Below are 24816 nucleotides of genomic sequence, written 5' to 3' on the forward strand. Positions count from 1 at the left end.
CAAAAAACTATGTCATCCAAGTGAAATCCTGATTACAAAAACCTAAGAGTTTCGTCTTATTCACAGACTTAGTTTTATATTGTATTATCACTACAACTATGAATAAAATGAACTAGTTGGGTGTTTGTATAATAATGATAATGATAATAATAATAATAATAATAAGAATGGATTTTTTTAAATGCAATAACAATAAGGGACCGTGGGTCATAAGTTAACACGGTTTCCTCCAACAACAAAAAAAAATTATGCTCACACGGTAACAACGCGGATGAAACTAAGGAACAAGCTTTAAATCAACAAAACAAAAACAAAAAAGAAGCAAGGAAGATGCAAAGAAACTTACATGGAATGGAAATAGCAAGGAATGTTCGTGAAAAAATCTATATAAGCATGTTTTGTGTCCTCTCCACTCATGATTCAACAAAAAAATTTCATTTCTACTTTCACAAACAATAACATAGATAGGCCAGACAGAGAAGTATAAAATCTTTGACACCACTGCTTGTCATTCAAAATTAAAGGTATATATTTCCCCTTTCAATTTAGATCCTGTTGGTTTCTCCTTTAATAGCATGTTCTTTGTTCGATTAAATTATAAGAAGGAAAGAAGGAAGGTACAAATTTCATTGTTCTCTTTTTTGTTTCATATTTAATTTGGTTTCAGATCTAGCAATTAAATTAAATAAATGGTTGGAGTAACACTAGAAATCTGGTTTGACAGCATGCATTTTGTTGACCACGCTATATGGACAAACTTACCTTATCTTATCTTATCTTATTTTATTTTATTTGTTTATTTGTACTGTTTTATTTTTCCTTTTTTAAAAGTAAATTCTTATGTACCCTAAAACTTGATTGAATTTTTGTATTTTGTATGTAAAGTTTATTTAAGTTTGATTTTAATTTTAAATAAATTAATATAAAATATGATGTGACATTGATTTATTGTGTGGTCATTCTTTTATTTTTGAGGTAAGTTTTTATGTGGTTGTTTCGAACAAAGAACATGCTATTAAAGGAGAACATGCTAATATTTCTCTTTAATTTTTTTACTAAATAAATTCTCCTATTCTTATCCATAACAAAAAAACAACAGATCACTCCTATTATTTCCTTTTATTAAAAAACAAAACAAACCTATTTTTTTATTAAAAACAAAAGAAAATCATCCCCTTTATATGAAAAACAAAACAAACCTATTTTTTATTAAAAACAAAACAAAATCGACCCCTATTTTTTTATGAAACCTAAACTAAACTAATTACCCTATTTTTTTATGAAAAATAAAATAAATTAATTTTGTTAAGTCTGCAACAACTTAATCTAATTTTTTTTCCTCCCTGATCCTTTGTTAGGTTTGCAACAACTCAATCCTAAAAGTTTGGCTCTAAATTTGTATCATATATGTTTTTCATTTCTCTCTCTAATAACCGTTAATATTTTTCAAAGCAAAAATAGATATCTTAATCCTTATTATTTATTAAGGAAATCCTTATTTTAACTATAAAAGTAATAAATAAAATTAACTCGTAAAACAATATAATTTTATATTCTTTTTATCTTTTTTCTTTATCATTTGATTGTATTATTGTATATCTAATAATTTAATTTGCGTTTATTGATCGATCCGTGATCTTACGGGTTAAAGATTATTTATTGATCTCTATTATAGTCGAGAAGACCCGTGCGTCGTACGGATCAAAAGTCTAATTTATGATTATTTCTTTTCGTGCGGAGTTGGTAGCATGAATTTCAGAATTTGAACCCGGTGATGATATTCTATCTTGCTATCCTGATTTCTTTTGTTCTTTCTTCTCCTTTTCTTTTTCTTTAGATTATTAATGATATTCTACTTCTAAATTTTATAAATTAGTTCATAGGTCATAAATAATGTTTGATAATTACTGGTTGAACCTGTGGATAAGTTGACTAAGAGCAGAAAAGTTAGCAGATTTAAGTTACAATGTTTGATAAAATTAACGATTGAATTAGTTGATAAATATAAAATGTTATAGAAAAATATTTTTAATTAATGTTTAGTGTTTTCCATTAAGATAATAGCTACTTATATAAAATAGCTTATAAAAAACGTAATAAAAATTCTTATAACTCTTGTGTAAAAATTGTTACTAAATAGGTCTAATTTGACCATATGAACTCATAATATAAACTTGAAAATTGACTTGACCAAACCACAATATAATTTTGCATCCCTTGGTCAGGGGTTCTGGCTACACCACTAGTTGTTGTTCAAAGATTTGAAGTACAATATCTGGTTTCAGTAGTTCCTCTACTTCTTCTTTTTTGTCATTATGCTATATATTTATATTTTAATTTATTTGTTTCTTAACATGATGTATATATGAATTATGAAATGTTGACATCATATTTCTGCTGCCACTTAGGAAAAACAAAACAATAACCATGCTCACTCTTGCAAGCCTTGGTTGGTACTTGGTAGAACAAGGCATTCCACAGGGTAACCCAGAGGCATTGCTAGTGTGGTCTACATTTGATTCAGAGTGAGGATTTAAACTATAAATACTCTGTTACTTATCTATCCACAAATTGTTTATTGTTTATTGATATTTTGTCATTTTTAAAGTTCAATGTAACACTAATATTATTTTATTAATAACGTTCTTAATTATTTATTGTACATAGAATGTGAGCTGATAAATAATAAAAAAAAAAAAAACTTTACATTACAGAAAAATGACAAACAATTTTATCAAAAATAATAAAATTTAGGTTTAAGTATGCAGATGTTTATTTTTGTCTATGTAAAAGAAATCTTATGTTTTTAGTCATATAAATATGTAACTTTTCCATTTGATCTTTGTTGTTATGTTTAAATCCTTACAAGATTGATTCATATTGAAATCGATCTTTTGTAACATCTAGAATATTTGATTTTAGTCTCTTTAAATAAAGACTAAAATGGATATTATAAGAAGTAATTTCAACGCGAACAAATTTTGTTGAGACAAACGCTAATGACATAAACAAAAGATTGCAAACTCGCAAGGACTAAAAAAATGATTTGTAGGCATTGATTAAAAACTTATTTAAACCTAAAATTTATTCGATTTTTATCAAGTGTAAATAGCCTTTAAAATGAGTATAATATGCATTTGTTTCGTCAATTCTTTATGGATAGTGTCTTTATTCACCTCTGTTATTGTTCGTGTATGTAAACATGAATTACAATAGATGAGCTATTCAGTGGAGCTTCCTATGAGGAGCTCTAAGAATACTCTAAAATGACTAAGGTGAAAACACAATGGTTAAGCTAGAATGAATCCATTTACTTCTCTCTAGGTGTCTCCTTTTGTAGGCCCCACTTTCTTGACCTAATGGGCCTCTTTGTTCTGGCCCATTAACCCTCTAAGGTCCATATGACTCATTTATACCAGGCGCGTGGAGCTGATCATGTTTCATGCTCATTCGTACAAGGTGCTTGGAGTCAAGGGTAGACAACTCATGTCACTTGTCCGTGCAAGATGGGTGGCACGTTATGAGATACCTTCAAGAGGAGGACCACAATGTTGCTTGGACAACAACCTGAGAGAGAGCTAGTGATGTTGAAAGTGGAGCTAATGTGACCTGAATGATCAAGCTGAGCAGGTGGAGCTCAAGTGACCTGAACGATCAAGCTGAGCTGAGCAGGTGGAGCTCACGTGACCTGAATGATCAAATCGAGCTAAGCATATGGAGCTCATGTGACCTGAACGATCAAACCGAGCTTAGCATATGGTATAGTCAATGTATAGGAGAGTCCACGTGGTATGGTTTTCCATACCAATCCAATTATGAATTGGTTCTTTTGCACCAAGATTCATTCAAAATACTTACAAAAATCATATCTTTATTTTGGATTGCGATTCTCTCCCTTGAGATTTTCACTGGAGGGAGTCCGGTGAAAATCTGCACGGTTTAAATTCTTCTCAATTAACTTTGATCGCATGTGGAAAATCAATGAATCTAAGATCTCATTGTAGAAAAATATCACTAGCGAGGATTTATTCCCCTTTTTTTTTTCTCACTTTTGACAAACTTCACGATACACCAAATGTTGAAAGAAACTTCAGGAACCAATATCTTCAAAAGCCACTATTTGTTCGATATTCAATTCAAGGGATAGAAATCAACAAGTGTAGCAAAACATGAAGGTTCATTTGTGTTATAAAAAAATGTGCTGAGAATATTTCACTTGCATTTATAGTGAAATCACTTGCATTTACGAGCACATATATGGTAATCTCTTTAAACACATACTCCCTCCGTTTTTTAATATAAGCAAATTTTGATTTTTAGGTTCATTCAATCAATGATGTATGTGGTCTATAATAAACCACATACATCATTGATTGAATGAACCTAAAAATCAAATTTTGTTTATCTTAAAAAATAGAGGGAGTACTTATAAACCGGAGACAAGAACATTAAAAATCTTGGTAATAACACTAATTTATAATCACCAGTGAAATGAATGAACAACGCATGCAGTGCAACAAGCAGGGGCGGTTCTAAGGCCCGGCGACCCCGGGCACTCGCCCGGGCTCCAGGCCAAATTTTTTGCAATTTCTTTTGTAAATTCCTATGAATTTCTTATATAAACCCCTATAAATTGGGCAATTTTTTTATATTTTTTATTATTTGCTTGCAATTTCTTATGTACGCCCTATAAATGTGTTGCAAAATTTTTTTTTGCCCGAGCTTTACAATATTCCTAGCTCCGCCACTGACAACAAGATTCACATAATAAGACCGTGGAATATAACAACAATGAGGAACTAATAGAAAAAAACATGATATGCTGATGGAATATTCTTGATAGAGTTGTGCCTTTATTTTTCTCATTTTTCATGTAGAAATAGTGACAAGTGGCTTGGGGTCAAATGTACTATTCATTGTTCTATGTACGGCATATTTAGGGTTATTGATTAGGTAATGGTGGTGTTTGATAAAGTTTTATGTAATTAGACGTCTACTCGTGCTGCCGCATGGGTCAGATAAAGTTAAAAATGTAACTTGAATCAATATAAAATTGTCAATGTGGTGATTGTTTGCTTTTGTTAAAATGCAGTTGAATTAGTGTGGTTAATTTGATGGATTATTGAGAACCTTTTGCCTTTTGTTAGGCACCAATTCGCCAGCATCTCTTTCAGACATGATTGCAGAGTCATATGTTGCAGAGGTCATTCCATGGGAAGTAATAGAGCGAAAAAATGGTAAATATGTACTACCTTCGTTCCTTTTTAATTGTCACATTTTGACATTTTACACAAACCAAGACAATCAATAATTGATACTACTTTTGATGCAATAAGCTATAATTTTACTATAATGACCTTATTCATTTAATATCTCATTTCATATATTTCTCTCTCCGCAATAAATAACTAAGGATAATATTGGTAAAACAATATTTAATGTTGCATTAAACTTTGAAAGTGACAGTTAAATAGGAACAAAAATTTTCTTCAAAAGTAACACTTAAAAAGGAACGGAGGGAGTTATAAACCAGAAGTTTTACTACATAATTCAATTGGAAAGATTATAACAGATTGGTCCCAATGTATTGAGAAACGCATAAGACTACATGAAAAAGCAATAGTCTGGTTGATATTGCTTGTAATTGATAACCGCAACAATAAATGACAGGTTGACAGTGGGAAACTCAATAGACGCTTGTATACAACAATTATATGCAAAAAATAATGTTATCTTCTATGGTAAAAACTCAAGAGTCTAGTTCATAATGCTTGCACATGACATCATAGGCCAACTTAATTATCTAATAAAAAATTGAAATAAACATTACATTGCTGACCATAGTTAAAATATTATTTTATCTTGTTTGGTAATGTGTTTTTATTAAAAAATATCTACATTACTTTGCTGCGATAGGTAACTTATTTTTTTTTTTTGGCTTTCGCATTGGTTTCCAACTATCAGAGGTGAGCGACTAATCCGACTCATGCGTATAGGCATGCGCACTGGCCAAGTGTTGTTCTCCCTAGGAATCGAATCCGGTATTCCTTGGGTACATCCTTAAAAGGAGCTCCTTGCAACTGGAGCCCAAACAACTTGGTTATAGGTAACTAAATTTTGTGAACCGCCTAATTAGCATAAAAGCATGCATGTACATTAATTTTTTGACTATCCAATTAGTTGTTTATTAATTGAAGGATTATTTTCATATATTTTGGTAACAAAAAAAAAAATTAAACATGGTCATCAATTTATGCACCACGCGTAATTGGTTGTATTTTGACTTAAATAATAATTTCAGATTTTGACTTAAACAAAGTCTAAAGCAACCATATCAATTGCTTTTCTTTGCTACTTATTTGCACGGGTAGACTCAAAGAAAATTTAAAGATTTTTAATTTTATTGGCTAAGATTGCTCAACTAATTTAAAACAAAAATACATACTACATAGGAAACATTTTCATTCTCTCGTAAGATGTATAATTTGACGATTTTTAAGCTACTACTCAATTACGATTCCATGTACAACATTATTTGAAAATTATAGAGCATAGGTAAATTGCATATTATTATTAATTGGATTACAGCAAAAGTAAGACATGTCATTCATGTCGTTTAGACTTTGATATCCAAATGGATTCTCTTAATACTTCATATATGTTCCCCTTGGACTTAACAATATATAGACAAAGGTTTCATTTATAGAAGCAAGGCATACATAGCAGAATCTCATATAGCAAAGTGCTAAAGAAACGTAAACACTGAATAACCTGATTTGATTTAAGTACATAAACATATGAGTTGTTGCATTGGCATCACTCACAAAAATTAAAGTTCAAGGCGACAATTACCTTCAAACATAATCAGAAGCTAAATGGAAATAACAATGAAACAGACATAATTGAAACCAAATTCATAAAACATAAAGATAAAAGGCCATATATGGCACCAATACTTGATTCGAACAACATGAGTCTTAAAAAAGGGAAATGAGCACAAAAAAACTAAATAAATTAAATTGATCCAGAATGAAGACAAAATCTGGATTCAATTAAACAGTACTTAATCAGTTAAACTGTCATGTTCCTCATCAAGCCGCTTTCTCAATCTTAACACTTTTGAGCTTACGTGGTTTGTTGATTGACCTTTCTCCAAGAATATCAATTCCCACCTCAGCAGATACATCTGCATCAGTAGATCTTTTTTCTCCAGACTTGCTACATGGGGTTTTCTCACTTTCTTTCTGGTCCAGTGATGAGATAAAACCGCAAATGCACGGTCTTACCGAAGTAGTATAAAAGAGTATCGTTCCGACAGGGAGTTATGAATTCAATCAACTTTAGATAATGATTAGACTAAAGGTTTATAAGATAGAAAAGTTTGGGTTTTTTAATTAAAAGTAAATAATAAAAGAAAAGATAAAAGTCTTGGAATTATTGGTCCATCCTAATGACAAGTCCTTCACAAACCAAACTATTAAACTTATAACCTTATGTTAGACCTAATTTCTCAAGACAGTTTCTCTTTTGTTCCTCTAGCAACCAAGCCTATTTCGCTGACTTGATTACTATTAGATTTTGGTTCCTCTAACAACCAAGCCTATTTCGCTGACTTGATCATTATTAGTTCCCTTGAAGATCGAAACTATATCTCTCAAAGATTGTAAAGACTATTTCGCTGCCTTTACAATCTTTGTCTAAATTCACTTGTTCGAATATCAAAGCTCCACTTTCGTTTTATGAATTGATATTTGAGATGATGGATAAACAATTATCAAACCCTCCACTTTCGTTTCCACAGTTTGATAATGGTTGATCCATGTTAAAGCGGTGAACTTAGATTAGAGATTAGGGTTACATAAGATTAAGGTTTAAAGCTTGGTTTGATTAGGATTATGTCATTAGACTTATCCAACAATCCCAAGACAAGAGAAGTCTACTCACTGACGTTCATTGTAGACAAGGAGAAGAAGAGAGAAAGCATAAAGATAAATAACAAGAAAGTAAAATGAACTTTTATTAGAAAGACAATTGTCACATATTGCATTCCAAGAAAAGATGATTATTTGTGATGGATGGCTACTCTATTTATAGCATTTATTCGACTTAAAATCTAAGCTATTACATTTGGGCTAAAAATAGAGTAGCTTAAAATCTAAGCAAAAGCAGCAAAAGAGGCATTGGAAGGTGGCACGGCCGTGCCAAGCCTAGCACAGGCCGTGCCAAGGTTCTGACTTGGGGGAGACATATTTTGTCTTCCGAATCTTCGTATTTCTGCACCGAATCAGCTCCAATCCTCTTTCTTTTGCTCCAAGACTCAATCCATCCAATATTCATTCCTGAAATATAAAATATGCAATTGTAGTAATATAATTCAAAAGGGAAATATTATAAATATAAATATAACTAAAATCTAAATAAAACAATACTAAATATTATGGATAAAATAGATATAATAATGACTCATCATCCAGCTCAGTTTTGTTTGAGTCACCACCTTCAATCATCTTAACCTGTTTACTCGAAACATTAAGCGATTCATTGATAAGCTAACGGTCAGGATAAAATGGAGCCAAAAAAGTAGGGCTAGAGGTTGTCGATTAGGGTTTGCATGTTTGCAACCATTAGATATAAAGGATTGAATTCACATTTTATTTATTATTTGTAATTTAAAAAAGTGTAATAACTTAATTTTTAGTAAAGTTGAAGTGGATCATTATTTGTTTTTACACTACAATTGCTTTGACGAGAGACGAAGCAAACTGAACAAGGATTTATGCCTAAAGAACCTTAAATCGTATAAAACAACAAAATTATTCAATGCTATAAAAAAATTTCATGTACTGTTCTACCTTATGTTGTGTTGTTATGTCTTGTACTGTTTTGTCCAGTACTACTGTTTTGCAAACCAAAAACACCATTAATTATTACGAGGATCAACTGAACAAGAGATGCTTTAGAAAGTTTAAACTCTCGAACGTTCACCACCGTAAAAGAAGACATTGTTTATTTCAAAAAATCATTTGACAAATCTCCACGTGGTTTATAACAGAATTATCCTTTCAAAAAAACATAATAATTATTGAGTAGTGAATAAAGGTATACCATAAATATACACCCCTATGTAGTATGGGCAATTTTGTCCATTAACAAAAAAACAAATGATAATCTTGTCCAACCCATACCATCTTCCTTAATCCTCTCACTAGACACCAACCACCACACCCACCCACCGTGTTGCCCTTGTCACCACAACCGTTGTCGCTGTCATCACCCTCAGAAATCGGCGAATAAGTCGGAAAACCTAGAAATTGCACCCAAAAACAGTGATGGCAACCCCACCCAAAAAAACACAGAACCCACCACTGTCGCCATTGTAACATCCTAAACCCTTAAAACGATAAATTACGTGAATAATACAAATCATGCAAGGATTTAGATGCTACTTCTTCTATAAGTTCCAAAACATGCATAAATAATTTTCTCAAAACATCGCAGCGGAATATAATATCATCACATCTCAACAACAGCTAAAAAAAATCTCCAAGTAGCCATGTCAATAATCAAAATACATCTCCATGATAAATCTGGCACCTCAACATAATGGGTGATAAAAACATCTCAACAAGTCAAATGTAAATAACAGACAGACACCTCTAATCAGTGCCCGACTCTAAAACTCCAAAAGCAAAATACGAGGTAGCTCCAAAGTTAACCTCCAGCAACTCACCAAGCAAAGCAAACTACTTCTGCACGTCGTCTACCCATTCATAAGAATAAGGTAGGCAATCAACCAAACGATCACTAGGGGTTAGTTCACAATTCATAATTAAAGCATAATCAAATGAAAGTAAATAACATAATTTAATTCCACATGATTAATAACCTCAACATCATCATAAACATTGAGTATACAAGCACAATCAAGTAATGCATACAATTCACCTCTTTCGAGTATTCACAATAATAACCAAGAATTCACCAATGCATATATACACCGATTCACATATCAGAGTATGACTTGACTCACCAATTAAGAAATGTGTGCAATGTTCGAGACTCATCTAGCTGCATGTGGTATCATTGGATTCCGGAGATAATTTTACCATTTGAACTCACAACATGTAAGAGTACACCTCCTCCTACGTATTTCACCTATGTAAAAGTACAAATCTTTTTACATTTCTCATATGAATCAATATGGCCATGATGCATGGACTTCAAGTAAGACTCGACAATCCGCCTAACACTAACTATATAATCGCCAAGCAATGTAAAAGTACACCTCCAATTACATTCTTCATAAATCAACACCATATGCATTATCAAGTTTTACGATCCACACAATCAACAAGTCATAATTCCAACAAGAGCCGTCATTATATTATCAAGTTAAAATCACAAAAAGGATCATCATCATAATCAACATCTTTCACCTTTAAGAAACATTATCGTTTCTAGTTCATATTTCACAACAAAGACGGATATATAGCACAACATGTTATACATCATCTCAAACACCCAATTATCATTGATTCTTCCTTACTTATAAACATGGATTCAAAGCTACTTGCAAGTTATCCGACTACAAAAGATTAATCCGACAAAGTTCGTCTATGTTTATGAAAACTAGCATTTTTCGATTAATTCTCCAAAATCAAGGTAACCAAGTTCAATCACCTCAACCAAGTATATACACAATTCACAAATGAGTGCAGTAGCATATATACATATACATATCACAGGCCAATTACGATTAATTCCAAAATTCACCCAAATTCATCTCATTTTATCATTTTCAAAAGAATTCCATTTTTCAAAGTAAAACCAAGTTAAAGCTCAAGTAAACCATCCACAATCATTTTTAAAAATCAACCTTACAGTAAACAACCTTAACTCCACCCTTTTTCCCTTGAGAAAACGATTTTATACACACCAGAGTAGTTCGATACAATACAAATTTAAAGTCGCTAAAAATAAAAAGGATGAATCTGCGAACAAATCACATCATCATATTAATAGCATAAAACAACAGAGTATATATGCCTACAAATATGAACATATACAAGACTCCACAACACTTATGTCTCTGAATCTACAACGTTGACGATGCCAAAGTCATTGATTGAATCTACATTTGCTCAAAGTTAATCTCACAACCTGAATCAAATAAATACTACACTTAGACGAAAAATTAAAAACACATCGCATAAAAGATGAAAAATCAAAACAAAAAGTTGTGCAAAGACTATGAAATCATAAAAAAAAAACGAACAAATACTAAAAATATGCAGAAATCACTTATATAACTAAACAATAAGAAAAAACAATTTGAATGCATGTTTTTGAACAAAATTAACCTCAAATCACCCTCTTCAATAAACAAGAAAAAGAAAGACAGGGAGGTTAGCGAGATATGGTGAGGAGGAAGGGAAGTTGGAGGTAGGGGGTCGGAGTACTTCATCTTGGTGGAAGGAAGTAGTGAAGATTAGGGACGGGTTGGGTGAAGATGAGGGGAGTTGATTTGCGGAGCGGGTTTCGAGAAGGGTAGGTAATGGCGTGTCTACTTACTTTTGGTATGACAGGTGGATTAGTGATGTCCCTCTTCGGACAAGGTTTAGACGTTTATTTGACTGAACGAATAACAAACTGTGTACGATGGCGGATGTGTTTGCTCTTGGGTGGGAGAGTGGAGGAGGGGCGTGGAACTGGAGGAGACCTTTGTGGGTGTGGGAGGAGTTGGTAGAGGAGTGTAGGCAATTACTTAATGGTGTTGTTTTGCAGTCTGATATTTCTGACAGGTGGCTTTGGGAGTCCAACACTGATGATGTTTACACAGTGCGTGGGGCCTATCAAATTTTAACTACTGTTTCCGATCCTCCAATTGTTGGTGTCTGTAACACCCCGTTTTCCCAATATACAAATTTCTTAAATCATTTATTAGAGTAAGCATCATAAACAACGGGATATCACATATAACATAATCCAAAACAGTTAAATATTAATTTAACCCAATATCTTAAACATTGCAGCGGAAATTATATCATAATCATAAAACGTTTTGGCACGCAGGCCCCGTCAAAATATTCTCAAAAGAGTTAGTTCAATAAACAGATAGCATAGTATTCACGTAATAGAACGAAGCATGCATAACATATAGCCCCATCCCGTTACGTATCAGAGCGACCTATACGACACAGTGAAGGCAAGGCCACTCACGACGGCAACTGCACACTAAGCACGATCACCTGCAAGTTACCCATATGAAGGGCAACATTTTCAAGTAGAAGGGGTGAGATTTCATAACAAAATAATGTTAAGCAAAGAAATTCGAATCATAATTAACAATATCATCATAATCATTCTTAAATAACTTTGCATATTCAAATAACAAGTATCACGTATTCACATATTCGATCGTTATCAACAACATAGCATTATGGACATGACAATGTGACAATGCTCTTAGACTCCTTATATGCATGTGGTACCAATCGTCATCATAAGTATTAATATACTTTAATCGTGCGGAGGACAAAACTCCTATAAATCGTGCAGAGGACAAAGCTCCTAATAATCGTGGTGAGGACTAAGCTCAATGAAATGCTATGCATGGACTCTTATGAACAAATCACGTAATCAACATATCAACATGCATCCAATAATTTGGAGCTAAACGTCATCATTTCATCATATATATATATACACATTATGCACTTAGTTAAATAACAGCAGCAGCATAATCAAGTCACATAACAGGATGATATCATTATATCAAAAGTACATCAATTGCATCATAATTAAACTTCCATAACTTACATAATTGTACAACACATTAATTCATGTTCAATTAGTATCAACATGTCTTAAACAGCTTTACAAACTGCATTAAACGTCATCATTAGGTCTCATTATCTTAAGGGGGGTTCACTCTTGATCCAAACGTGCGACACAGATCGCACAACACTCAAGACACTCAAAGCTGGAAGTGCTCGCGAGGTGAGAGTTCTTACTCGCCATGGCGAGTACCAAACAATTCCCAAACTAAAGTTGTTCTGGGTTCAATCTTGCCCTACATTCATTCCTAATCACTACTAGGTATGTTCAGGCACTCAAAGGCACTCAAGGTCCAACTAAGAAGGTCGAAACACAAAATCTAACATGCTTTCTGCCTTAGCTCGCTATGGCGAGTAAGGTTGCTCGCTATGGCGAGCGATACCAAAGGAACTCGCGAGGCGAAGGGAAAGGGCTCGCGTGGCGAGCGATGAAGTTCATCCCTCGCGAGGCGAGGTTCATAGCTCGCCGTGGCGAGCGATGAATGTCGTTACGGCCAGGCTTCCTATTTTCACAAAAAAACCGACGATTCACATGGTTCTAAGCCTAATATTGATTTCAAAGTTTGTCCTAAACATTATCTAAGGTCCAGGAACACTTTCTACAACAATTTAATCAATTCCTACCGTTTAATTATCAATTTTAGGGATTTGACCTAGTTTTTGTTTTCTCCAAGTAAATCCTAATTCTTGCTAACTAATCATCAGAATTACATTCAATTAACAATACTGAGTTATTAGTCTCACCCTTACCTTAATTTGCAGAATCGCAGTCTCCCTCTTGGTTTCTCTTCTCTTGGCTTTTTCTCCCTTTTATCCAAAAATGTACGTACAACAATGTTTTTCTAAAGCTAGGTCTAACCCTTTTATATCTCCTCTTAATTACTTATCTTATCTCACTTTCTCCCCCAAAGCTATCTAAAATATCAAAACAGCCCTCAACTAAATATTTTATATTATTTGCAAATCTTTATTTTATTTAACAATAAAATAAATCCCTTAATCTTATCAAATCTTCCAAAACTCATAACTTATCACAATATCAACTAAACCATCAATATAAACGTAATTCATTCAAATCATACCATAATCATGCATATATTATATAAATATAATATAATCGTCTAAACTCGATTTAAATAAACAATTAACGAAAGTGGGCGTTACATCGGAGACCTTGTCTGGCATAAGCAGGTTCCTTTGAAGGTTTCCATTCTAGCTTGGCGTTTGATTCGGGATAGGCTTCCAACTAAAGCCAATCTAGTGAGGCGTCGGTGTCTGGCAGTCGAGGCAGCTGGGTGTGTGGTTGGATGCGGTATTGCAGAAACCGCAAATCACTTGTTCCTTCATTGTGCTACTTTTGGCGCAGTTTGGCAGCATATCCGTGCGTGGATTGGCGTGTCCGGAGCTGATCCCCATGATCTTAGTGACCACTTTATTCAGTTTATTACTTGTACAGGTCATACGAGGGCGCGTAGATCCTTTATGCAGCTCATTTGGTTACTTTGTGTGTGGATGGTTTGGAATGAACGCAACAACAGACTTTTTAATAATACCCAAACATCCATTGAAGGCGTATCATAAAAAGTAAAATTACACTCGTTATGGTGACTAAAAGCTAGTAAAGTCACATTTGTGTACGGTTCTCAAAGGTGGTGGTCGGCTCCTATGCTTTGTTTAGGTATCGACGCACCCGGTTTAGTGTAATTACTACATTTGTTTGACTCTTTGAGGGGTGACTTCTTAGTACATCTTGTACTTAGGAGGTTTTACCACCTTTGTTAATATATACCATTTTTGTTTCTTCAAAAAAAAAAAAAAACAATGATGATTAAGGATTCACCTTTCCCATGATAAATGTCACCACCTTTTTAATTGTATATGTCTGCTTCAATTCTGTCCAATCAAATATTTTTCTATGCAAGAACCTTCCTCATCTATTTCTTCATAAATATCTTATTTATATTTCACAAGGACCGTAATTGCGCTGTGATTTACCCCACGTTGCAACAAATAAAAATTGGTTCTCTAAAAAAAAAATTGATTCTCTCCTAAAACAATAATAATAATAATAAGATTGATACTAAAAGCAATAATTTCCCTTGAGCAATTACCTACCACACACCTAGTCTTGTTTTGACATGCGTAATGACAACGACAAGGAAGATGCAAAGAAATTCACTAGCCCAAAAAAAATGAAAAAAACGTAACACGACTACGACTTTTTTTTTGTTGTTGAAACTTGAAAGGAAGGTAACACAAAACTTTGTCGTATAAGATAGGCCAAACATACCCCCTCTCGTCACTCTAAACAAATATCTATATTTTAAATTTATTTAATTAATAACGTATATGATTTTTATTATAGATCACATATATAATTTAATTAATGAAACTAAACTGTAGATTTTCTTTTATAATAGTGATCAGATGATGTATAATTTATTTTTTGTACTAAAGTGGTTGCATCAGAATCATAATGCTATGTTTTGTGAGTTTAACTCAGTTGATAAAGACAATGTATAATATTATGCAAAGTTCGGAGTTCAAATTCTTTTAGGATTATGCTAACTTGTGTCTCAAGAACACGTATTAAGAGTTAAAAAAGAAAATAATAAACAAATTTTGTATTGGAAATATAATATAAATTATTAAATTTTTACAACATTGAATAAAAAAAATTTAAAAAAAAAATTTATATTTAATTTTTTAACTTGTGTGTTCAAATGGTACAAGTTATCTTAAAAAAAAAAATAAAAAAAAAAAAAAAAAAAAAAAAGGTACAAGTTAGAATTTAGATTTCCCATTATGTTAAGAGCACGGCTGTTGAGTGTTGCGCTGACACGTCGAAGTCAACAAATTATTTTGTAGTAAAAAAAAATCAAAAAACAAAAAGTCTTGATGTTCTTCATGATGATGATGATCTTCACCGTTTCATCTCTCGTCAATTCAATTTGAAAACGTGAAATTGTTTTATTTGAAAGAAGCTTTGTGATGCAATTTTCGAACTCCCTTCCAGTATTTTGCTTGAAAACGCTTGGCAGTTGGCATGAATTGCTTTCGTTTATGTTCCAATCCGTTTTTCTGATTCGGCTAAGCTTTAGGAATCTGCGTTTTTTATTTTCACTCAGTTGTTGCAGTATTTGGTAATTCTCTCTCTCTCTCTCTCTCTCTCTCTCTCTCTCACGCCGCATATCATCTATCAACCACCTTCATGGTATCTTTCTTCACTGTCTTTCTTCGTCTTCTATGTTAATTCTATTGTGAGAATTGCTGCTCTTTAATGTTCTTATCAATTTTATTCAATACAGAAAAATTTATTTTCATCACTAACTCAGATCCATAAATTATATTCAAATCGAAACAAAACAAAGATCTAAACACCAGTATTCCAGTAGCATGATTTTATGTGATAGGCGATTGTTTTGTTTTGTGTGATGATGAAGATGAAGATGGTGAAGAATATTGAGATTTTTTATTTTTTCAATAAAAATTAGGGATAAATATGTTTTTATTTTAATTTCTTTAAAAATATTTCTCTAAAAAATTTCTTTAACTTTTAATCTTGTAAAATATTCAGGCCCGTTTGTTATAGCTTTTTCTAAAATAGATTTTTGTAGTGTAACATTTTTTTGTTAAAGTTTTTTTAACAAAGAAATTTTTAGAGAAAGCTTTAAATAAAAAATCGGTTTGAATAGCTTATCTTAAAATGTAATTCTAGATATTTTATCATTTTGTTATAATTTTTTTGGATACTAAAATTTTGAAAAAATCTTTAAAAAAAAGCTATTTCAAATAGCTTTTATTAAAATCATTTTTGAAATATGCGATTTTTACTATGTAAAATTTCGAACAATAAATATATAGGTTAATGAATGTCAAAGTGTCTTTTTTAACTTATAATAAATGAATTTGAATTTGTAAAAAAAAAAAAAAACAAATGAATTTGAATAACTTATACTATTTTTGAATAAATTTCAAAAAAATCTATTTTGAAAAATACAAAGAAAAATCTATTTTTTTAGAATCTATAACAAACAGGCCCTCAATCACTACTTTTAATCCCAATTTTTTTATTTAAATTTTATATTTTTTAATCAAATTGTGCATAAATGTGTAAAATATTAAAAAAAAAAAATTAGAATTTAAAAAAAACACAAATTAAATATGAATTTTTAAACGTAAAAAATATAAAAAATTGATATTAAATTCATGTTTGTTAAAAAATTCTAATTATTGTTTGAAAGATTCTTATAATATTATGAATTTTTTTAAAAAAATTTATTCAAAAATATGATTCTACGTATGATTTTACTTTAAAGAAGGGACCAAAAGTAAAGATAATTTTTTTTTTTTTGAGAGACTATAAGTTGAAGAATTTTTTCAGAGAGACTAAAACGAAAAACTAACATATTTATAGGGACAAAAAACATATTTAAAATAGCTAATACAAGCATAAAACTTAACATTATTTGAGCATTTACATCAGCACTTAACATCACTTCAGCACTCTTTGACAAATTTAGACACACAAACTATTAAAGAGATGAATGATCAATATGAAACTTAAAATAGCTAATACAAGCATAAAACTTAAAGAATACATGATGTATTTGGCCAATAAAATACATATAACTCCCATTCTAAGGTTCTTTCAAAAAAAAAAAACTCCCATACTAAGGTTTGAATTATTTTTTTTGAATAAACTAAGGTTTGAAATATGAAACTTTCAATTTTAGAGGCAAAGTTTTATATCATAAACTTTTCAATTTTGAATCTCGCTGCAACAACTTGAAATTTCTCAACCAAGTTATTATTCATGGGAGAAACATTCAAATAAGTTTAAGATGATGAAATGTCCATGTTTAAGTGTTTCATTTGAGTGGTGTATATTCTTCAAAAATTTCAGTTTTGTTAATTAGAGAAGAATCGAATAACCTATTAAATCAAAGAGGAATGATATTTATACAATCAATTCTATACAACTTTTATGATAATTATTTTTTCTCTCTTCTTATCGGATAAAAACAATAGAGAGAGAAAGAAGAAGAGAGCGAATAAAAGCCTATGTGATCGTTTAAAACTTCAAAATTAAGTAGAGTATTTAGCACCCTTGTTGATAAGTCTCGTATAATGGAAAATACTTGGGTGCCATAGTTTTTTGGTGCCATTGATGACATAGGTTCATTTTAGATAAAAGATAATGATTAAAATAAATTATTTAGATGAGAGAGAATGAATTGTTAAGAGAGAGATAGACACAAAGTTACCTATGAAACTAATAAAACCAAAAAACTACCCAAGTGCTACCCTATAATAATAGCGGTTGTTGAGGGGACAACATTTGTCATATAAAATAAAAGTAATGGCAGACGAGCTAACTACGACAAAGGAAGAATCAAAGAAAGAAGTAAAGAACGTAAGTGGAAATTTACAATGAACTTCACAATAAAATACAACAATACTTCTATATAAAGATGTGCAGGATTTGCTTCTTCTCTTTCAACCACATACATAGTCAAAGATAACCTGGTAACAGAGAAGCACAAAGACTTTGGAACCATCGTGTTTATCATTTCAGAGGTAAATAAATAAACTTAGTTCTACCCTTCAAAAAAAAAAAAAAACTAAGTTCTAGATCCTCGTTGTAACAACCTAGATTTTCTCGACCTAGTTAGTTAGTTAACTACTCATGGGAGAAACCACAGAACTGGATGTTATTTCATCACCACAATTTCAACAAAGATTCAAACATGACCAAAAGAATCTTTGTTGCATCAAGTGGTTTTCTTTGGTTAAGCGCTGTATATTTGTAGTTTTCTATAAGAAGAAGAATAAGGATGATTTTGATTCATGTGTTGGAGATGATGACGACAAGCAAAAAATGGGAAAAGATGTTGAAGGTAAGCTGAGAGAACTTCTTAAGATTCTAGATAAAGAAAATTTTGGGAAGAAAATTAGTGGATCTATTCTTAAGGGTCCTTTTGATGTTCCTGCAAATCCTGAATTTACTGTTGGTTTGGATTTGCAATTGATTAAGTTGAAGGTGGAAATTCTCAGAGAAGGTAGATCTACTCTTTTGTTGACTGGTCTGGGTGGAATGGGAAAAACAACTCTGGCTACAAAGCTGTGTTTGGATGATCAAGTTAAGGGTAAGTACTAATTCCTATTTCATTTTCTCATACATGATTATAAACATGTGCTGATTTGTTCTTGTTATTTAAAAATTTGTCATGTTATGCTTATTTTGCTTATCAATACTTTCTAAAAAGATCATTTTTTCTAAAAAATCATTAAATTCTGCAACTTAATTAAGCATTTATAGTATAAGTTATTTCTTCTTTCAAAAAAAAAAAAAACGTATAAGCTATTCTAAAATAAAATAAAATTCAGAGTAAAGACCTAATTTGGTCCTTGATAATTTTCTCACGAATAAATTTTGTACCTGAAAAAAAGTAATACCCAAACTAGTTCCTCATATTCTCATACTTGGGACAAATTAGTCATTCTGTTATAATGAGTTAGACACTAGTTTTTCTTTCGTATAAATATGTCAGAAAGTAATGTTGGTATTATTGATTGTGAGGATCCAAATTGGGTAATTACTGAAAAATTAAAATAAAGTCAAACTGCTTATGTAAATAAACTAAAAAAAGCTTATGACATGTGTATAAGCTGTTTTCATAAGCTCTCTCAAATTGTCTCACAAGTGCTTATTTATGCCAATAAGTAAGCTCAAATAAGCCAATACATCAGAAATTTTTGTTGTTGTGGTATATGCATATAGTGAAATTAATACCTATACTCACATATATGCATTTGTAGGAGATATCTGTTGTAAAATATTGGCATAAAATTGTCTTAATAATAATCGACATATAAAAATGAGCAACAATTAAATGTTATATCAAGTAAACTTATCTGTGCTTAAAACCGTTGTATCATTTGGCCATTGACACAATTCTATCAACATCCTCCACTAACAGTTCATATGAAACTTACACAATAGTCAACCGGTATATAACCTGAGGCTTGACGAAGTCACTGTCCTTAAGGATTTATCCGTCTCATAAGTGCAAATCCCTCCGGATTCAGCAGGCTCTTCTTGATTTAAAACCAATGATGCAGAACTGGCAAGAAGAAACATTTACAGGAAGATGAAGCCCCCAGATATGTGTATCAGACTCATGAAAAATCTATTAATGTAGCGTAAAAAGCAAAGAGGGAATTTTGTTTAGACTGTGCAGGAAAATGATGTTACAGATGCTCATAAACTTAAGGACAAAACTTTAAGAAAATCATGGTAAATTTAGTTAAGAACCATGTGACAAACACCTAAGGAATTGTACTAAGTTTTTTCCTAAACTAAAAGGTAGGCATTAACTTCTCAAATATAATAGTAGCAATTTATACTCAAAAGTATAACTGCCTTCTTAATTATTTTCGGTTGCAAAATAAGACATGTAACTAAATTACCTTCAAATGATAGTGTAAAGGCTTAGATTTCCCTCAAAAAAAAGAAAAAAGTGTAAAGGCTTAGATTTAACCAAGTAAAATAATGTGGTCAAAAAAATTAGACCAAGCCAAATATTAATATTAATCATAAATAAAATAATAATAATTTTCTATTAATATTATTAAACTTTTGAAATATACAAAAATTACAACAATATCAACTACTTTGGGCTTATTGTTCTCTTTTGATTCTTTAGGTAAATTCAAGGAAAACATTATATTTGTAACCTTCTCAAAAACACCCATGCTGAAGATTATTGTAGAGAGATTATTTGAACATTGCGGATATCCGGTGCCTGAGTACCAAAGTGATGAAGATGCGGTAAATGGATTGGGACTTTTGCTGAGGAAAATTGAGGGAAGTCCAATATTGTTAGTCCTGGATGACGTTTGGCCCGGATCAGAAGACCTAGTCGAGAAATTTAAATTTCAGATATCAGATTATAAAATTTTGGTCACTTCAAGGGTTGCATTTTCTAGATTTGACAAAACATTTATCCTAAAGCCTCTTGCTCAAGAAGATTCGGTAACCCTTTTCCGTCACTACACAGAGGTTGAAAAAAACAGTTCAAAAATTCCTGACAAAGATCTTATCGAAAAGGTGATTGTCCTTCTTGTACTTACACCTTTTGAGCCCCAATATTATATAATCTGCTGATTACTGACTATATTTGTGTGCTTTGAAATACAGGTTGTGGAACATTGCAAGGGTTTACCACTTGCCATTAAAGTGATTGCAACATCATTCCGTTATCGACCATATGAGTTATGGGAAAAGATTGTAAAGGAACTTTCACGAGGTCGTTCTATACTTGATTCTAATACTGAATTACTTATTCGCCTCCAAAAGATTTTGGATGTTTTGGAAGATAATGCCATTAGCAAAGAGTGCTTCATGGACCTTGCATTATTTCCTGAAGATCAGAGAATTCCTGTTGCTGCCTTGATTGATATGTGGGCAGAGTTGTATGGACTAGATGATGACGGCAAAGAAGCAATGGACATAATCAACAAATTAGACTCTATGAATTTGGCTAATGTCTTAATAGCTAGGTACAATTTACTACTGATATTTTCTTCAAGGCCACTTAATCCAAATATATCTAACATGAACTATATTAGATAAAAATTCAATAGCTCGTGTAGCTATTATGAATAGCATTGGATTCCTTAATTAACATTATAAACAGACCTTTGTACAACTGTCTACTCTGCATTGATAATTTTCATTCTAAAGGAAAAAGTCAATAATTGTAGTTAAATTGTCTAATACAGAACATGCATATCTTATCTAGTGATATAATTTTTCTCTTGAAGGAATATTAACTTCTGTTCAATTCCCAGGAAAAATGCAAGTGACACAGAAAATTACTACTACAATAATCACTTCATCGTCCTTCATGATCTGCTGAGAGAGCTTGGGAATTATCAAAACACCCAGGAACCTATTGAACAAAGAAAAAGACAGCTTATTAACACAAATGAAAGCAAATGTGACCAGAGGCTCAGGGAGAAGCAGCAAGGTACAATGGCCCACATATTATCCAAATTGATTGGATGGTTTGATAAACCGAAGCCTCAGAAGGTCCCTGCCCGCACATTGTCTATATCAATTGGTTCGTTATACTTGTAACTTTCTAAATATATTACAAGTTAAAAATAACATTAGCTCTAAATAAATCCTCAATTGATCCCATATGTGTTGCATTTGCAGATGAAACTTGCGCTTCAGATTGGTCCCAAGTGCAGCCAGCTCTTGCTGAGGTTCTGATTTTAAATCTTCAAACCAAACAGTACACATTTCCAGAATTGATGGAGAAAATGAACAAACTTAAAGCTCTTATAGTCATAAATCATGGTTTACGCCCTTCTGAACTGAACAATCTTGAGCTACTTAGCTCTTTATCCAACCTTAAAAGAATCAGGCTAGAGAGGATTTCTGTTCCTTCCTTTGGCACATTGAAGAATCTTAAAAAATTATCCCTCTACATGTGTAATACAAGACTCGCTTTTGAAAAGGGCAGCATCCTAATTTCCGACTTATTTCCTAATTTAGAAGATTTGAGCATGGATTATTGCAAGGATATGACAGCATTGCCTAATGGGGTGTGTGATATTATCTCGTTGAAAAAGCTCAGTATTACTAATTGCCATAAGCTTTCTTTGCTGCCCCAAGAAATTGGAAAGTTGGAGAATTTGGAACTCTTGAGCCTGATTTCCTGCACTGATTTGGTAGAGCTACCAGATTCTATTGGAAGGCTTTCAAATCTAAGACTACTTGACATCTCCAACTGCATAAGCCTTTCAAGTTTACCCGAGGACTTTGGCAATCTGTGTAATCTACGAAATCTCGACATGACTAGTTGTGCAAGTTGTGAATTGCCATTCTCCGTTGTCAATCTTCAGAATTTAAAGGTGACATGTGATGAAGAGACAGCTGCTTCATGGGAATCTTTCCAATCTATGATTTCCAATTTAACTATAGAAGTTCCTCATGTTGAAGTCAATTTAAACTGGCTTCATGCAAATCGCTCCTAAAACCTACGTGCACTCTTCCTTTGCCTTTTCAAGTTGTCGTTGAGGACATTGAAGCCGATAGACCAAAATACTCCGTTTTCTGCTTTGGAACTCGTCAACATCTAGGGTCATTCAAATATTGATTCTAGTAGCAAGTAATGTGCCTACATGTCTCAAAAAAGGCTTCATGTTTACGATAGATAGGAAGGCAGGAAGTAATAAAAAAACAAAACAGTCTGAAAATGAAGAATGATGGTGATACTGATGCACTAAGGCACATGGAAAGAAAATGAAATCATGATGGTTAAGCATTGGTTTGGAGTAAAAGTGGCAAAGGAAGAGGTAAAGGTGTTAGTAAATGTGTCCCCCTGTGAAACTGAAACATCGTCTAGTAGTATTTTAGGTAAATTCTAGGCTGCCTTTGAAAAGTTGTGGATAAGTTACGCATATATCAATTAAAAACAGCCGCATGTACTCCTAATGTTTTTCTTCAAAAATTACATGTTTGATATATATTATGGAGTACATGTGACTGATTTTAATTGGTTGTGAGTAATTTATCCACACCTTTTTAAAGGTAGCCTAGATCTCGCTGTATTTTAAGTTTTTAACGTTAATAAGTTGATGTGTCAAAGTTGCTGAAGTTGTGCAAAGGCAAATCCTCATTTTAATCCTTCTAATTTATGACTTGAAAATGTGAAATAAATTTCTGCTTCAAGTTATTTCCTGAAGACACGAGGATCCTCTGCTGCTATGGACAGAAATCCATGATGAAGATGATTTGAGTGCAGTGGAGAAAATTCAAGCACAGGTCAATGTCATGTTTGGTATTTTATTTTTATTTTTTGTTTTGTTTGGTTTGTATAATAGTACTAGTGGAGTGGCTCTTAAACAATTTGTGATATTATGTGTGATTTTCTGAAAAAGCCACTAACTGCAAGTTGTGTAAAACTATGGTTATGAAATAAAACTGTTTGATATTTCTGTTTGGCAACAAAGAAAGAGACAAATATGATTGATGACTTTTGCGCCATTAGGCGCCATAAGGTGCAAGTAGTTTTTCTTGACTTTTTTTATTTTTAATTAATAATAATAATCAAAACAAGATTAGTTCAAGTTCAAATTTCAATAGAGTTGTGGTCATTTTCAAGTCTTCATGACACACACACAAAACAAACTTCTTGACATCATTGATTACACAAGGATTTTGAGCCCTGGTAAATGAGGGTCGATGTTATAGTGGTTGTTTGACATTAATCAAGATGACTGGATGAGCCTCTACTCTACCACAAGAAATGTGTATAAAAAATTGAAAAATAATAGTTGTAGAACTATCCTGTGACAATTATTAAACAACTTTTTTCCCTTATATTCACATAATGTTATTATCATTTCTCTTCATTTTTCTCTCCATTGTTTTTGATCAATAAGAAGACAGAAAAGAAATGTCGTCATAAAAATTGTCATCAAATAGTTGTATAAATATCATTACTCTAAGAAATTAGGGTGGTCTTACTCATCGGTGCCACAGGGATATTAGTTAAGAAATCCTTAAATAAAATTTTTGTCTTGAAAATATAAACAGTTACTTTTAACTAATTAATAATTATACTATTTTTTATTTGATTGCTTAACCAATGTCCCTATGCGAGCTCCAAAAAATTATTATATGTAAGTTTTAATTCCATTTTGGGTTATGATAACATGTGTCTTTAAGAGACGTGTTAAGATTACATAAATAACAATACTTATTGAGAAAGATTAATTTTCTACTTTTCTTTTTTTATAAATAAATTGGTACAATTTTTAATACATAATTTTTGTTTGAGAAATCTTTAAGATGTGTACTCTTTAATCTTATACTCTATCCGTCTTAAATTGGGTGTCGTTTTTACAAATTTATTTGTGTTAAATTATTTGTCCATTTTTATAATATAAATACAATTTTTTT

At 31.9% G+C, this 24816-nt stretch overlaps 1 protein-coding gene and 1 long non-coding RNA gene across 3 annotated transcripts; both read left to right on the forward strand.

Annotated features, from left to right (window-relative positions):
- Positions 1-223: 223 nt before the first annotated feature.
- LOC11415835 (uncharacterized) lies at positions 224-14655 on the forward strand. Of its 2 annotated transcripts, XR_005643527.1 has the most exons (5): positions 224-524; positions 2409-4953; positions 5093-5237; positions 5965-6106; positions 14028-14655. It is a non-coding gene; the product is annotated as an uncharacterized lncRNA (long non-coding RNA). The 2 variants fall into 2 exon arrangements; XR_005643526.1 differs by lacking the exon at positions 14028-14655 and having other exon boundaries at positions 5965-6210.
- Positions 14656-17558: 2903 nt separating this feature from the next.
- LOC11417961 (probable disease resistance protein At5g66890) lies at positions 17559-23875 on the forward strand. The gene is made up of 5 exons (XM_003629503.3): positions 17559-18985; positions 20546-20949; positions 21040-21401; positions 21693-21964; positions 22063-23875. The coding sequence occupies exons 1-5, from the start codon at positions 18526-18528 to the stop codon at positions 22884-22886; spliced, it is 2322 nt and encodes a 773-aa protein (XP_003629551.3). The 5' UTR covers positions 17559-18525; the 3' UTR covers positions 22887-23875.
- Positions 23876-24816: the final 941 nt, after the last annotated feature.

This window comes from Medicago truncatula, chromosome 8 (assembly GCF_003473485.1).
Source record: "Medicago truncatula cultivar Jemalong A17 chromosome 8, MtrunA17r5.0-ANR, whole genome shotgun sequence".
In the NCBI taxonomy this organism is placed as follows: domain Eukaryota; kingdom Viridiplantae; phylum Streptophyta; class Magnoliopsida; order Fabales; family Fabaceae; genus Medicago; species Medicago truncatula.